Raw genomic sequence first — 17,104 nt, 5'->3', positions numbered from 1 at the left:
GAAGACCAGCACTAAATAAAAAAACATGACAATGTTTGTTGTGTGTTTGAAGTAAAAGTTCTGTTATGATGAAGTCTTATCTGAAATATTTGTTACTTTTGCAAAACAGAAAGATGTGAAATAATTGATTCAAAATTTTCATTGAACATGCTTGCTGCGTACTTTAAGTACAATTTTTCAATTTGACAACACAAAAATTCAGTATTGACAAGTTATGAATAAAAATTCTGAACACACATTTCAATGATAGCTTTCTTCTCTTTTATTCTCGTAATAAAATAACTCCTGTGTGAGAGATTGTTTCACTGAGAAGTGAAATACATGTACACTGTAAATCAGTACGCCTCCCATTTTGCCATGGTTGTACATTTTATGTTAAAAATGCAAATATGTGTCTACATATTTTCATCTGTTCACACTTTGTAAACTGTTTCCTAGCAACAAAATATACAACAGGCTTATTGTTCCCAAGCAACAAGGCACACAATTGGCATTGTTTCTCAAGCAACAAGACACAATTCACATATTGTTTCCTAGCAAGAAAGCACAATTTGCATATTGTTTCCTAGCAACAAGGCACAAAACTGTGAAAAGCTGTCTCTTGGCAACAGTACCCAAAGTTGTGGTACATTCATCTCTCAGGAGAAGGCACTTATAAAGATTACATTCAGAACTGTAATAAATAATGTATGTACATATTCCTTTCCAAAAATAGATTATTTTAATTGTATCATTCTAATTGAAGAAATGCTGATGACAGCGGTATTCCACTAATGATTGTCATTGTGGATGACATGTATCACAGTGCTCTGACATGGTTTATCTTGCCCCAATAAATTTACACAAGAGAGCAAATCTATATATATATATATAGAGAGAGAGAGAGAGAGAGAGAGACACAATGATATGCAATATAATATCTGAACAATGTCAGTCATAAAACTACAGGCCTTTCTCTGCAACAACTGTGCAAGATGTTTATCAGTTTTTGTAATATCAGCAGAATAATATGCTCTGAATTTTGAGAATGGGAACAGTCTGACACCCAACTATGTTTTCAAAAAGATTACATTTGATAAAAATATGACCAACTCAATTTTAAAATATTTTATCAAAGACCTGAATTATAAATGTACAAAAGTTTTACTTTCTTGGCATATTTGACAAATGAATTATTATAAACAAACGAAAACAAGGAATATGTCATGACTTGAAACTTACTTCATTCAAATATACACACAAATATCTATAAAAATACAGAATTGTCAAATTTATGAATTTATACAAGCTACGATATATTCATTGATACAAAATTGGTACAACGCATATTTTACAGAAATTCTCTAATAGGCAAAAAAAAAAAATTGGTTGGTTCCGGTAACCCAACCCAACCTAATTTTTTACTTCCCACCCTAAACTTTTTTTTAGGAAATTCGAAAAAATTTGAAAATGTCATCACCTCTTGTGACCCATAACGCAAAGACCACATTGAAGGGCTCTACATAAACAATGGTAAACATTACCTGTACCAGAACGAAAAAGAGTCTTAAAAAAATAAAAATCCTACCTACCCCATCCTATTTTGGAATTGGGTGTTATCAGAACCGCACAATTTTTTTTTATTTGGCCTAATATCAATGTAAATGAAAGTTTTCCATGAAACAATAAATCTACAAGATCAGAGCAAACAACACTTCAAGATGACAAACACAAGTATTGTTAGTCAGTACTTAATACATAGCACACAACAACTTCAGCTTTGAAGCAAGCCTACTGATAAATTTTTTCTGACCTCAATGTATTCGTTCACTTGGAGGTTAATTTTGCCATATTTCGTGGTCCAAGTACTCTCTGCAACTTTACAACAATTCTCCATCACACAGATACTGTAAACTGGGAACTTGACAAACATGTAAAAATAAGCCTTCTTGTACATGAACACAATGTACCAGTTTGGTAATTAGTAAAAATTTGTTGACTAATATTGTAAAATTTTCTAGTAACAAAAATATCTAGGTTTACAGTACTTTCTGGCAACTAGATGAGAATTCAGGAAATTTTCATTTTTTTTTCATTTCTTCTCGATCAGTATCCTGTAGCATGATGTTCACACCAACATTTCAATAATTAATCAGCTTTCTGCCAATCACTGAGAATACCCTGTACATGTAATTTTTTCCTGTTTTGAACGTTTGAACAAATTTATAAATTGCTTGCCATGTACTCTGGCAAAGTAGCATATCTGCACACACATACGTATGTATGTAAGTATGTGTGTGTGTGTGTGTGTGCATGTGTGTGTGTATGTGTGCATGTATGTATGTATGGATGTATAGTGTAGGGATATATGTATGTACATATCCATATACGTATGCACATGCATGCATGATCATATGTATGTACGTACGTACGTACGTACATATGTTATCCGATGTTTACATGTTATATTTGAAACTGGGTGAGCTAACATAATCTGACTGTAAAATGAAAGACGAGAATGCTTACATGACATAAATAAATACATCACTTTCCATGCGATTCACAGAGTATTTACATATTTGATGACACTATGAAATGTGAGATGGTGTCCTGGTTTTGTTCACCTTAGGTATGCTGTGCTATTAAAAAGTTAGGTTCAACATTTCATCACTGTGTAAGAAGCCATGTTTACTCTTCTATGAACATGTTAGAGGTCACACTTAATACAGAAGTCACTAAACAATATTTCATGATAAATCCAGGGGTTATTTATTCTGTTGTTCACCCTCAACTATTCATGGCCATGTCAGACTAAGACTAAGCATCCAACTGTCTATGCTCACGTCATTTAAGGGTCACACATAATCCAAAGGTCATTTGTCCCAAGGCTATATGAAGCACATGTATTCCATGACCATGTCAGAGGTTATTTGTCCCAAGGCTGTATGAAGAGTTCTATGACCACATCAAAGGTCATTTGTCCCTAGGCTGTATAAAGCATTCCATGACCATGTCAAAGGTCATTTGTCCCAAAGTTGTATGAAGCATTTCATGATCATGTCAAAGGTCATTTGTCCCTAGGCTGCATAAAGCATTCCATGACCATGTCAAAGGTCATTTGTCCCAAAGTTGTATGAAGCATTTCATGACCATGTCAAAGGTCATTTGTCCCAAGGCTGTATGAAGCATTCCATGACCATGTCAAAGGTTGTTTGCCCCAAGGCTGTATCAGACATTCCATGCATGTAGCCTTCATTTTTGATGTTGATCCTTATTTTGGAAGCAGATGACCATGTCAGAGGTCACATTCACAGGTCATGACCATATCAAAATTTCATTTGTCCCAGGGCCACATTAAGCATCCCATAACCATGTCAAGTCATGCAACACAGTCCATGACAATGTCAAAGTTCACTTGTCCCAAAGCCAAATTAAACACCCCCATGACATTTAGAAGTCATATTCAATTTCATGACCATGTCAAAGTTCAGTTGTCTGGACATTTGGTGCTCCTGGAAGGGATGGTCTGCAAAGAAATAAATTGAAAGAGAAATGTCATTTTATACGCTAACATTGGCTGAAATGAATATCTTAAATTTGAGTACAAAATGGTTGGATTTATACTTTGACTTTTACAACTCTAGCAAACTTAGATTCAAGGTATACATTTCATTTTAAATGAATGTGACAATCTGTCGTTAAATATATAGATAGAATTACAAACTTTACAATGACTAGCGTTCACTACTGGTCAACTACGGCCATATTGTAAGAAGATAGTTGTTGGACATCGATTTCATGAAAACATTTACACTGAATCAAATACTCACAAATTTGGATGAAGTTTTTTTTTTATCAACACTTCAAAACAAAAGTGTACTCTTACTGTACTCATTATTAGGGTTATCACATTACAATTCTGCTGATGCTAAAAGTAACACCTTTTAGCACCTTCTTACACCTGTACCCATATGGTGAATAACGCCACCAGCCTATGCTTTGGGGCTATGTGTAAATAAAACTTGTTTGTCTAAACTAAGCATCTTGCTGGAACTCGTTGACACCTCTCAATCCGATAATGGTCAGTACCTCAGATCACAGAAAAGAAACTGTGTTCCTTGTCTGTGCATAGACCCTACACCAACGTGTAGGGTCTATGGTCTGTGCTCAGATGTTGTACCATGGCTCACAGTCCTGCTTGCAGATGGTGCACGCGTTTCGCTCAACACCGTCCTACGAAAAGTAACCGTCCTATAGCGAGTGCGAAAACAAAATACTTTCGCACCAATAACAAAATAATTACATATAATTTTTTTTTTTATAAAGGCTTAAAGCTATCAAATATTAGCAATCGGTCGAATATGTACTCATTTTACATCTTTTTGACGATAGTAGTCGCTGGTACGATCACAAAAAGTGTCGAAATCGGAACTTTTCCAGTTCCGACTGATTTCAAAGTCCCGCCTTACAAACTCCGCCACATTTGATCGGGCGTCCGCACTTGGGCATAAATTACGATTGAACTTGTGATTTCGGGATTTCTGGTCCTCCGGACTGGGACTAGTACTTTTGTAGCCAAGGCGAGGTAAAATTACTAAATAGTCGATTTATTGCTGATATTTGAACACATGCGTTAAATCTTTAGTTACTAGCATTTCAGGTAAGCCCAGGTTTCACAACTGTCTCTTTGTAGGCGACTTACTCCGTATGCAAGCAGGACATGGACCCTCAGACCACGAGTGGTCAACCGGTCTGAGATGGATCATAGACCCTACGAAATGGATGTAGCCTAGTGAAATGTCTGTATTTGTGAACAGTAAGGAATGTCTCTCAGATAGACTGTGTCCATGACTGTACAATGTTGTGTCAATCAAGGCCTCTTCGCGGGTTTGTGAAAATGATGCTGGGGACTAATCTCCATTTCAAAAAGGGAAGTTTTTCTAACTGAAAAAGGTGTTTGTCCTGAATGTTCGATAACTGGCATTTCCGTCATTTTCTCATCTCTGTTAATTTTAGCGACGAAGGTATATGATATTCTATAGAACGCCTTTTCTTTTATCAATTACAAACAATAGCATGTGAAGGGCGATATAATGTTGCCTTGTCCGAGAAACGGGAAGTACACTAGCTGTTTTCACTTCACTGCTCACACTTACATTGAAGAGCTATGTAGTCAGTAATCTTGGCTAGTCTATTCTATTGTCAAACAGAATTTTCCCTCAAATTCAACATCACTGTCAGAATATATTCGAGAAAGGTTTACAACGTTTAAACTTTATTCATCCTGGATTCAATAGCAAGTGTACATTCTTTGATCACGGATTTGCGAGTGCAAAACATTATAAAAGCATGGGACTGCAATTTTGTGTTCCTTGTCTGCGTAACCTCAGATCACTGAAAATATTCATTAGTGGTCTGAGTCTGAGTTGGAACACATCTCCGTTTATAATGCTAGTTGTGTGTATTCACTAAGCCGTTTCAATATAATAATCATATGGACGTTTTATTTTCAACATCACGCAAACCATTGGCCTCTTTTCATGGTAGCGATTAGTCTATCTGCTAGACCTCGGATGTTCTTCCGATACAATACGACACACGACCGAACATCGCTATCGAGGATGGAACATCCAAGGCAAGCCCTCACTGCGAACTTCGTTCGCTTATAGTATCGAAAGAAAGCACGAACATCTAGCAGCAAGACTAGGTAGCGATTTGACAGACGCCAACAAAATCGAATTTTAGACTCTAATATTACTCTTCGCACGTACAGAGTACTTTTTATAGGATAATATCATAAAAAGTGAATCAGAGCAAGCATCTAACCTAGAGTCTAAAATTAGATTTTATCCAATAATGGATATTTGTGTAATGTCGCGTCTTCATGGGGTCAGGTGTAAAAAAGACGGGTCAAAGTTTGGAAATGTGCACTCAGAGAACTGCGACACAAGCTGACAGAGAGTTCTCAAATCATATTTCAGAGCTAAGGTGGTTATTGTCCTGCGTGTTCATTATAAAGCGGCCAAGTTCGCGTCACAATTTGTAAAATAACGCTACGACATTATACTAAACAATAAAGAATAAATAAGCCTTTGAAGTTTCTGTGCTCCTACTATAAATACGTCCTATGAATCTGGCCACAGCTACTCATGTCCTAGTCTGGCTGCTAGACCTCAGGTGTTATTCCGAATTTACAATACGACAAGGATGGGCGTTCGCCATCACAGCGAACTTCGTCGGGAGAAAGCCCGAACGTCTAGCAGCAAGACAACTTTCTATAGTGGTCTGAGCGCACCATGCATACAATGAAAAGATGGAAAAGAAGATTATGCAAATACCCGACACTTCTTTATTTCTGTTGATATAGATGATGAGGCCAATTAACACATTTCTACCAGCTTAGCATATTAACTAACCTCGGATTTTCGAGGTTGGGAAGTTCTCAATTGGTCATACTTTAGCATCGGAGAGAATTGTAATGAGTGGTTATAGCACTTGCCTCTTACCACTGTGGTTTGGGTATAAGTCCTAGTCTAGTCTCAGTTTGACACAATTTACCTTGCTATGTCAAGTGTCATTCATTTGGACTATCAAACAATGTACGTTTTCCCCAGCACTCCGCAGCTTCCTTCTGTAACTATATAAACCCATGAGGGGGCGGCCTTCACTTGACTTCCTAGATGACAAGCAGTGATATGCTTAATAACGAATTCTAACCATACAAATAAACCACTAAAATACAGTCATATTTTAATAAAGTAGTCCTACCCATTATCTTCTGTTTGCGATTCTGATTTGTCAATTTTCACGTCCTCAGAAACATTAATATTATGAGTGTTGGCAAACTTTAACATCCAGGATGGCATGTCTTTACCTGTCTCTGACTTGTCTGAGTCACCTGTAAATAATAACAGAATCAATGCTTTAATGAGATCATTTCAGAAAATAATGACTGAATGACATCTATTTTACCACTGCCTGTCTTATATCTGATTGCAAAATAATTTTATAATCACTTTTCTGATGAGTCTGTTGTAAATATTGGATCAATTTGGTAAAATAATTCATTTTTAGTTTGTTCAATTTTGAAGTAATATCTCAAATTGCCAACAGGCAAAGAAAGGAGAAACAGTATGAATATCAACGATTAATATCAACTCTTATGTAAAATATTTCTAGAGAGAGTTCAATCCAGCCAGCGCCCATCTATCAATGTTTGACCATTCTGTTGCATATGCTATCATTCAAAGTTGATATAATGAACACCCCCACAGTGTGATAAGTTATTGCAAGGATATCGCATAGAGTTTGTAGCAGTCTTGCATGTCCATTACATGCTGTATGATTTCATGTTGATGGCAGTCAAAAACTTGTATCTAATGTGTCTCGCAGACTACTGAGATTGTATGCCTTCCATTGTAGCTGAGGAACTTCAAAAACGGTCGTTGTGCTATTACTGTTCTACACAACAGGAATAATAATTGTAAAGCACTTTGAGCACAGTATAGGAAAGTGCTATATGAAATTTCATTTCTCATTTCAAACAAGCCAAGGGTTCTTGAGATCTTGATGAAACAGACAGATGACAGACACCCAGTATCTCATAAGCTCCTCTTCAGGAAAAACTTAAATTAGGAGTTCTTGAGATACTGATGACACAGACATTGACAGATGGACAGATAAACACCGAGAAACTTATAAGCTCACCTTTGGGAGCTAAAAACTTAATTAGGGGTTCTTGAGATATTGACAACACAGACACACCCAGAATTCTGTACGCTCACCTTTGGGAGCTAAAAACTTAATTAGGGGTTCTTGAGATATTGACAACACAGACAGATGACAGATAGACACCCAGCATCTCATATAAGCTCTCCCTTCGGGAGCTAAAAACTTAAATTAGGGGTTCTTGAGATATTGACGAAACAGACAGACAGACAGACACCAGATAGACACTGAGTATCTCATAAGCTCCCCCTTTGGGACCTATAAACTTGAAGTAATATCATTATATTATTTCATATATTTGTGTTTGTTTCACGCTACTCTAGACATGTTGACATGTATATTTACATATTGATCTGTACAGTAGCTTACCTTTGTCAACATCTTCTTCCTGTGTTTCATCAACCTCAGTCAATGCCACTTTTGGTATTTTGTCTAGGTTTATCTGTGAACAACAAATAAACAAAAATAATCAGTTTATCCTTAGACGTTAGTGATCAAACAAAGTCAGTTTTCTCATAAAGGAAGATTTTACTAAAATACTCCAAGACATGCGAAGTAATGATATGGACACTTATTATTCAAGATTGCACTAACTGAGCAACATTTATACTGGAAAAAAAAGAAACATGTACAAAGACCTCTGAAGAAAAAAACATTACGCTTCAACAATTGTCACTGTTAAAATGATAATATGCATCAAGACATACAATGCCATTAGCTTTATTACTCTATTTTATTTTTAATTTATGTTTTTTTAATCTCATAAATCATTCAGAACATATATTATAATTTATATCTTTCTTTCAATATGTTATTGAGCAATTTGCCATTTGACCTTGAAGATAAAGGTCAAGGTCAAAAGTCAAAGTATAATTCTTATTTATTCATAAAGATATAGGGTTTCACTTACTGCTGCAGGTGCTGTAGAATTCAGTTTAGATGACATATCTGCTTCTCCTTCCTCTTCTGCAATACTGCCATCCCTATTAATTAAAGTCAACAAATGACATACAGTTTATAACAACAGATGACAATCGCAATATTTACAGCAGACATATCACAAATGTAACAGTATTCAGTTTGTCAAACAGGTCATGATTTTTGGATTAAAATATGGATGTGAAAAACAGGTGTCTGGCACTGAGCTAATGAAAAAGTTGGTGCCACTGATAAGATAGCACTTATGCAAGAACCTGGGATTGAACCTCTGGCCTTAAAAAGATTAATTGCCAATTTATTAATTGTAGGATACATAATATCACTCCATGATATTATTCTTCATTCATTCTCTACGAGTCAAAGACAAGTCGATCATGAGTATTTTCCAACTGAATGAAGGAAAATACCACCAGCAAAATAGTGTAACAGTTACTATACTTGTGCAAAAATGCAAATTTCAGGAAAATATCTGATTTTGAATATCACTGACATGCATATGCATACTTTCATATTCAAAGGTGATTCAATCCAGGAAAGTAATTGATAAACATAATCACTATACTTACAGTGTTGATGATAATCTAGCTGTACTAGGTACTCCCATGGACTGTTGAATCAAAAAGACACAAATATATGATTAGAAAGATTGTATTTACTATCAGCATTTGTCAAATAAAAACAGCAACTGTTCAATAGTTTTATGAAAGTGTTTGTGTAATTAGATGCCACAATTTTAATTTTTGTCTCCATGTTCTGCATTTGTACTGACTTTGGTGTTTGATTCAATCAAGTTATTTACTTTAAAACTGATCTTATAAGTTAAATAACTTACGTCTTTAGAGCTGAGTCTGCCACGGTACCTCATTTCCGACTTCATGATTTTGTTTAATTCACGCACCTAGAAGTAATCAGATGTATGGGTTATTCTTGAACAGAGGACCTAAATTGTAAACATACAGATACGTATATGTACAACTTGCGAACTGTGATGCATACCTTTTCAAAAACAATTTATCAGTCAAATTTATTTGAGCATTTCCAGCACTCTGTTCAACTTGGTCCTTGCAGCATTATCTTTGTAAGCATTTATGAAATTCATAAAGTAGCTAATAACCAATATGTGTCTACTACATGTTGGTGTTGTTATTATATCATTCATCTATAACTACCAGGTACACGATAATTTCATTCATTGTCTTTCCCATATCAAATCACATGATAAAACCACAAATCATCCATGTCATATACTATCAGTACATTCTTGGTCAACAACCCAGTGTTTTCAAATACTCTGTACTTACCTCCTCTGGGTTCATCACTGTAATATCACCAAGAATACTTTTCCTCCAGTCGGTATCTCGTCTTTTGATTTTCAACCGTGGTTGCTGCAGTGTTTGCTGCGGTGCTTGGTGATGTGCTCTTAGATGAGTTGTAGCTGCTGCTGCCATAGCAGCATTGTGAAATGAAGGCTTATTGTCTCCTGGAGTCCCACTCTATGGATATGGATATAAAGAGAGCAATGTCTGATAAACACATTCCATTACTCATCTTGGCAGTCACCTTAGTTCAGAACTCTGAGGTATTTCACTAAACCGTTAGTCAAGTTCATCTGATATACTAGTCAAAGTCAAAGACATGTGAAATACTGATCACAGAAAGGTAATAGCTACACATATTTCAGTACAAGGAATGACATGACTACCAGTATATGACATACTGGTCAAGATGTTCTACTCAGCCATACTTGTATTGAGTAGCTAGGTACAAATTAACTTATCAGTGCTTTGACTAATTTACCTGGACAGAATCTTGTACTTTTACAGGTGATGATTTGTTAGTGCTATTTCTCCTATCCCAGGCTGGTTTAGGACTAGATGAACGGTTACCAGAGTCTGGACTGGGACTTGTTCTCTTGGTTTCTTTGACATGTGATGCTGGAAACCATCCTACCTTATCATCTATGTTTCCCATCCACCAATCACCTCTCTATATGTATAAATTTAAGAAGAAACTTATAATGTGTCACGCTCATTAACATAGGTCAAATGTCACCTTTGTGCTCATTAACATAGGTCAAATGTTACCTTGTGCTCATTAACATATGTCAAATGTCACCTTTGTGCTCATTAACATAGGTCAAATGTCACCTTTGTGCTCATTAACATAGGTCAAATGTCACCTTTGTGCTCATTAACATAGGTCAAATATCAAACCATGCTCATTGACATAGGTCAAATGTCACAGTATTAACATAGGTCAAAGTTCACAGTGTTCATTAACATAAGTCGAAGGTCACAGCATGTTCATTAACATAGGTCAATGGTCACATGGGGTAACAGCCATGGAGCATGCATTTTTAACTGTTTGCCTATTGCCAATTTTATCTATATTACAAACAGATCAGTGCCCCACTGTTTCAAACAGTCTTTTGAGATCCAAAAGATTAGTTACATTTTAAATACAGTAGTTCAAATGTCAAAACCGGCAGGTTTCTCTTTGACATGTATCCACAGTATTTGAATGTCTAGCACTATGTCCACAAAATGTAACATTTGTAGAAATCATTCAAACCATTGTGAGAGTAGCAACTGTCTTATACCTTCTCAACTACGGATATCTCTTCTCCTACTTTCAAATCAATCTCTGTTTCTGTGTCAGCTTTAAATGCCGTGATGACTAGAATCTTTGTCATGATATTCTTGGCATTCTTTTTCTTCCTTTTGGCCATTTTCTTCTTCAACATTTTTTCACGTCTTTGTTGAGGCGTCAAATCAGATAAATCTTCTTCCTCCTGCATAGCAACCCGACATAGCAACCATGATAGGTTAATGGCATTTTTATGAATCATATTTCGGCACGTTGAAATCTGAACTCGTATATCATTAAATTTAAGAAATAAATGATGCAATGTAAAGACGCAGAAACTTATTTTAATAGTATATACTAGAAGTGAAAAATAACACCCATGGTGCAGTATTCCACAAATGCGGGAGGATGAGAGTAATCCTTCCGGGATATTATATAATTATGTATATATCTCCTCCATCAGTTTTTTTGATGGAAATGCTTTGACAAAAAATTACATTTTCAACACAGATGTTATACCAAAAATCAGATCATTTTGTCTCTAGCAGTATTTCATCCTGACATTCCTGAAAACGTTGCTATTACAAGTTAATATGTAGTAACTTACACTTTCTGCGTCAGCAACAGTCACTCGACTGCCATTCTCTGATGAATGTAGCGTACTCAAAGCACTCTGAAATTAACATAATTAGTAGTGTTGTTATACACAATAATGCCTTAATATCATTGACTGGAAATTAACAAGACAGATTTAATTTTACTCATTATGTGCATGCATGTATATGTGTGTGTGTGTGTGTGTGTGTGTGTGGCTGTCTTGTGATCAAAATCTTGCTTTTCTCTAACATTGTATATATTTTGATATAAAATAAAGACCTATTAATACTTGACTGTGAAACATTACTGCAAATACCCATGATTCTTTTTTTTTTGACTAGTTTCACATCTCACTTTTACTCTGCTGTAGAACCACAAGTTTTTGACCTTTTAAAACTACATGTACAATAACTGTTAAAACTGCAGCACTTTACAAACTATCAATGTAAGTATGTTTCTTAAAACTACAATGTACAAGAACTGCATATTAATAAAATGGTGCTTACCGTGTGACTAGCTCTCCTTCCAGTATGATGTGGTTTCTTTTCAGGTTCATTCTGATAATTAAAACAAATGAACATAATGTTTCCTACCAAATGTCTATCATAATTACTAATAACATTGAAGTTAGAAGACACAAAATTAAGCAGTGGATGTTTGTAACTGAAATTATGCCAGAAATTATTTTTCATAATCCCCCCCCCCTGCCCCCACCCCACCCCTCATCCTGTACCATATAGCAAGTCTGGACTATGTAAGACTAATATGAGTCATAATATCACTCCAATTATCAGTACCCTATTACACTGCTATACTCAACTTAAATAATTGTTCATTTCAAATTCTTTGATTCTTTTGTGTTTTGATCAGATTCAGAACTAAACCTGATTCAAGAAAATAATGATTTTTCTTTCCACAAAACTGAATACAATTTTTTCCTCCTAATTTATTGGTGATCTGAGAGGCAAAAAGTGAGATAACAGTTATTGTTTATCTAGCATACTGACAATGTTGTAAATGATAAATGCTGTATACTCACCCGTGAACTTTCAAATATATCAGTGATAAAGTTCTTAGCAGTATTGGCAAAGGTATCCTCAGGCTGAAAAAGACAAAACACATATGTAGCAGGCATTAACAGGTTTGTTTAAATACCTATTTTATATGAGGCTTAATTTAGAAAAAGAGAGACTGCAGAGACAGACAGACAGACAGACAGACAGACAGACAGACAGACAGACAGACAGACAGACAGACAGACAGACAGACAGACAGACAAGGAATGTATACACTGATTGTATTTTTCATTTATATTTCATTCCAAAGCTGTTGGGATTTTATATTAATTATTGATTACAAAATCTCCAGTACAAATTACAATAGGCTCTCTACTTACCTTATCTATTGACACTGCATCACCCTGTATCATTTGTTCCATTTCTTTCTCTGTGGCTAACTTGTTGAATGCCTCTATTGCTATGGCTACAAAGATACTGTACAAAGTAAAAGAAAGATAAAGACTTTAATATATTGAATTCTTGATACATTAAATTGCTGTACAGGTAACAAGTAACATTTGTAAAACAGAGAAGGATGATAAGTAAATGAATCATATTCAAATAAATCAACTGTTATAATATGTACAACCTTCATTTGAGAGGTTCAAACGAATTAGTATAATCACACTGACTGATTAAAGTAAAAGATTTTCATTTCAACCATTGTTTTTCAAGATACTTAATAACACAGTGTGTAATTGTAATGTAAACAGTCATCAATACATGATTTTGAACCTACTTTTATAGCATATTAGAAACATAACATCGCCATCACTTGTGTTCCACCACCCATCCACACCCTACCATCATCACCCCCACTACCTATCCTACTATCACCTCTACCCCTACCCACAATCCACCATCAGTAGGTACTTTACCAAATATATAACACCACCACAGCTCCGTGCACCCCCACCCCAATCCCATCTCCATCTCATTCCTACCAATCATACACAGGTATACCTGCTTGTGAATGCAAGAATAAATATGAAATAGCTTTCAGATCAAACTATGTACATATATACTTACTTCATAATCATTAGTTCCAAAACAAAGTAACATGCAACAAAGTAGAGACAAGCCCATTCATTGGTTGATAACATTGCCTATAGAAGTATACAGAAAATATATTATAATATATGAATCAGCCATTTCTGTTCGGATGGAAGATTATAATTTCATTGAGTAGTTCTCTTGTTCATAAACTTACATCCCATGTCCGTCAATCAGTCCCTTATCAATCAGTTTGTCAATCAGTCAGTCAGTCACTCACTCACTCACTCACTCACTCAGTCAGTCACTCAGTCACTCACTCACTCAGTCACTCAGTCAGTTAGTTAGTCAGTTAGCAACTATATGTCTTTCAACTTACTCACTTAATAGTCACTCATTCAGTTGACTACTGTCAGTTACTCACTCACTCACTCACTCACTCACAAACTCACTCATATTAAAACTCACAATTTGAAGCAAATTCACAAAGTTTCTCACTCAATATGCTTGTTGTGTGTTGATGAATAAATATCAGTGAAAATCAAATTATTAACAAATGATGTAACAAAAAGTGTTCTCTATGTAAAAGTTTACCTGTATTGATACAAATCTTTATAAAGTGACATTACAAGTGTACGACTTCATACTTACAGCATTCATTATTTCATGCCAGTTACTAGTTGTCATCACTTGGAACACAACTAACAAAGAACATCTAGAAGAACAAAATAAATATCAATATTAGCAAATGATGATATCAAAAGTCTATACTGTATGTGTATAGATACACTGTTTGATCAAGTTGATACTAGCATCAAATTGTTAGCTGATTTTGTTCAATAATTTAAAACAAAATCAGAACTACTTCCCATGATTGATTTTAGACAGTTATTTACAAGTATTGTAGTCAAATGCCTGAAACCACGCCTATGTCAATTACGACACTCCAGATTAACTATCGACAGGAAATATGCACTCAGGAACTACATACAAATTATTTTACTTTCCTCATTTGCTCTACATAAGTTTTGCAGTCTGGCTAGACAGGTTTTACTGACTGTGCTGGGAATTCGCACTGGTCTGCTTCAGACTACATTCTATTAATATACACAAGTCAAGTTGACACAAAAAATATGGAATATATACTCTGGTCGTTCTACATTATGACAGCATGCGCCTATGTCACAACAACATGTGTCTACATCACAGGTTTTGCTATGAGTCAAAATGTTCAAAATTACCATATACTTTCCCTGATTTTTCTTTGATATTGCTGGCACTGATATAATTATGTTATTCTCCAATATCTGTCTTCACTCAGCCAGAAAATACTCACATCTAGCGACTCGAAGTGACAAAGCCCCCCCCTAGGTCACTCTTATTTTCCTTCACTGAACGAAGAAAAATATTGGGGAATAGCGTCTGATTATTGTACTTACGGAAAAGATTTGAAACCAAGTCCACACTGGTAGTCATAGTAACCAGCATCATAATTAGTGTCTGGTGAATAGCCATAAAACAGTTCCCAGCCAATTACAGAAAAAAAGTAACTGAAAAGAAAGGAAATTCAGAAGATATAAATGTGATCATTTCAATCAGTATTTTTTTGACTTGTGAAATCAGTTGGTTTATAAATTCGTTCATCATCAAATTGCACAAAACCTAAAAGTTAAGAAGATTTTGATGGGTTTTGTTACAACTACAAAAGGCTAAAAAATTGAGATTATTATAAAAGAAGAGATTTGAAAGAAATACTTACAAAATAATAACAACTAGCACCATCAGATCAAACATGACTGGGAAGATCTTCATCACCAAACTAAGGAGTCTCTTTGTCTACAATGAGAAAGAAATAACATCAAGCTAAAGAGTCTCTATGTCTGCAGTGGTGAGAATAACAGTCTTGGAGAGAAGGGCCTTGATCTTTATACGGCGCACAAGCCAAGTTTACTGTCTTTGAACAGAAAATATGGATTATGTAGCCTGATCATTCTATGTCATGACAACATGTGTCTACATCACTGGTTCGGTGTTGCTCGATAAATGAGTCAAAACATTATCAAATCGTCATTATTTTTTGTGTTAAATTATGCTCGAGGAAGCAGAATTATGTTATTCCCCAATATTTTTCGTCATTCAGCCGAAAACACTCGTGACCATAAGAGTTTTTGTCACTACTCGTCTTGTGACTCAGTGACAAGGCCCCTTAGGTCACTCGTATTTTCCGTGGCTGAACCAAGAAAAACATTGGGAAATAACTAACGTCTAATTATATTCAATATCAAGCATTTATTTTTATTTGATTTAATCTGAACTGGTTTGTACTCTTAATTGTGAGCTGGAAACTTTCAACTTTTTAAAATGAAATCTTGTTTGCTTTAAGTTTTGAACATGTAACCTTGCAAATTTTTATTGCATGTGCTAGATTATGCCACAGTGGTGATCAAGTAGGAGCAATGGATTGTTTGAAGTGATAGATAATATATGGACGAGAATTGGATATTTATTTTTGATTTTTATTTTATAAAAATTATAGCTTCCTACTTGAAAAATCAATGTGAAACAACATAGGCCAAGTCAGTGTTCAATACATTGCAAAAATCTAAAGAATGTATAAAAAGTTTATTTTATGTACATTAACAAACATTTGACATATTTATCAATCTTCTGCAATTTATTGAGTTACAAACAAGGACTTGATATACATGTATGTTGCTTCACATTGATTTTTCAAGTAGAAAGCCATTATTATAACAAAATTGTTTTATAAATTAAAAATCCAAAATAAATACTTAATCCTCATCCATATGGCCATTTTAATTTAGTTGTTCTTTAAATTACAAATCCAATAAACAGAAATTAAATCACCATCTGTTATCAGATTATCAGTATCATACCAAAATCTGCCAAAGTACTCAATCATTTGAAAGAAGGGCTTGTTACCATGACAACAGCATGGGCAACACACTATCATCTGCATACAAAGTATATATCTATGATGTAAAATCGTATTTTCTGTTCAAGCTGGTGCCTGAAACCTGTGTTTATCAAATGAAAGATTTAATATCAGGTTTTTTCAAATGACTCCGATTTTGTTCGAACAGTTTGTCTGTACCATGTTGAGTAGTCGACTTTCGACATTTGTCAGTACAAACCTGTGCTGAGTTGAATCCCATCCTGAAGAATACAGCCAGACAGGAAGTGACAACACATGCACCTCTGTA

The 17,104-nt window shown here is 35.1% G+C and overlaps 1 protein-coding gene across 1 annotated transcript; it reads right to left on the bottom strand.

The window, feature by feature from the left end:
* Positions 1-2,364: 2,364 nt before the first annotated feature.
* On the bottom strand, positions 2,365-17,103 carry LOC144453484 (uncharacterized). Its single transcript, XM_078144794.1, has 18 exons — positions 17,036-17,103; positions 15,640-15,716; positions 15,320-15,430; positions 14,532-14,595; positions 13,917-13,993; positions 13,226-13,322; positions 12,869-12,931; positions 12,336-12,386; positions 11,840-11,905; positions 11,246-11,437; positions 10,444-10,632; positions 9,948-10,139; positions 9,479-9,544; positions 9,213-9,253; positions 8,618-8,690; positions 8,077-8,149; positions 6,748-6,877; positions 2,365-3,505 (listed from the first exon to the last, which is right to left on the bottom strand). Exons 1-18 carry the CDS (start codon positions 17,054-17,056, stop codon positions 3,460-3,462), a joined length of 1,629 nt encoding a protein of 542 aa, XP_078000920.1. The 5' UTR covers positions 17,057-17,103; the 3' UTR covers positions 2,365-3,459.
* Between the last annotated feature and the right edge of the window lies 1 nt (position 17,104).

This window comes from Glandiceps talaboti, chromosome 2 (genome assembly GCF_964340395.1).
Source record: "Glandiceps talaboti chromosome 2, keGlaTala1.1, whole genome shotgun sequence".
Lineage (NCBI taxonomy): Eukaryota > Metazoa > Hemichordata > Enteropneusta > Spengelidae > Glandiceps > Glandiceps talaboti.
Note: the sequence above shows the minus strand (reverse complement) of the source record. Positions and strands in the feature narration are given on the sequence as shown.

Bases quoted from the DNA above. Each gene is read 5' to 3' on its own strand.
- LOC144453484 (XM_078144794.1), bottom strand. From the start codon at position 17,056: ATGGGATTCAACTCAGCACAG. The intron at 9,545-9,947 runs GTAAGTACAGAG...GATTACTTCTAG, and splicing joins CAGTGATGAACCCAGAGGAG to GTGCGTGAATTAAACAAAAT. The intron at 3,506-6,747 runs GTAGGACTACTT...ATTTCTTTGCAG, and splicing joins TCGCAAACAGAAGATAATGG to ACCATCCCTTCCAGGAGCAC.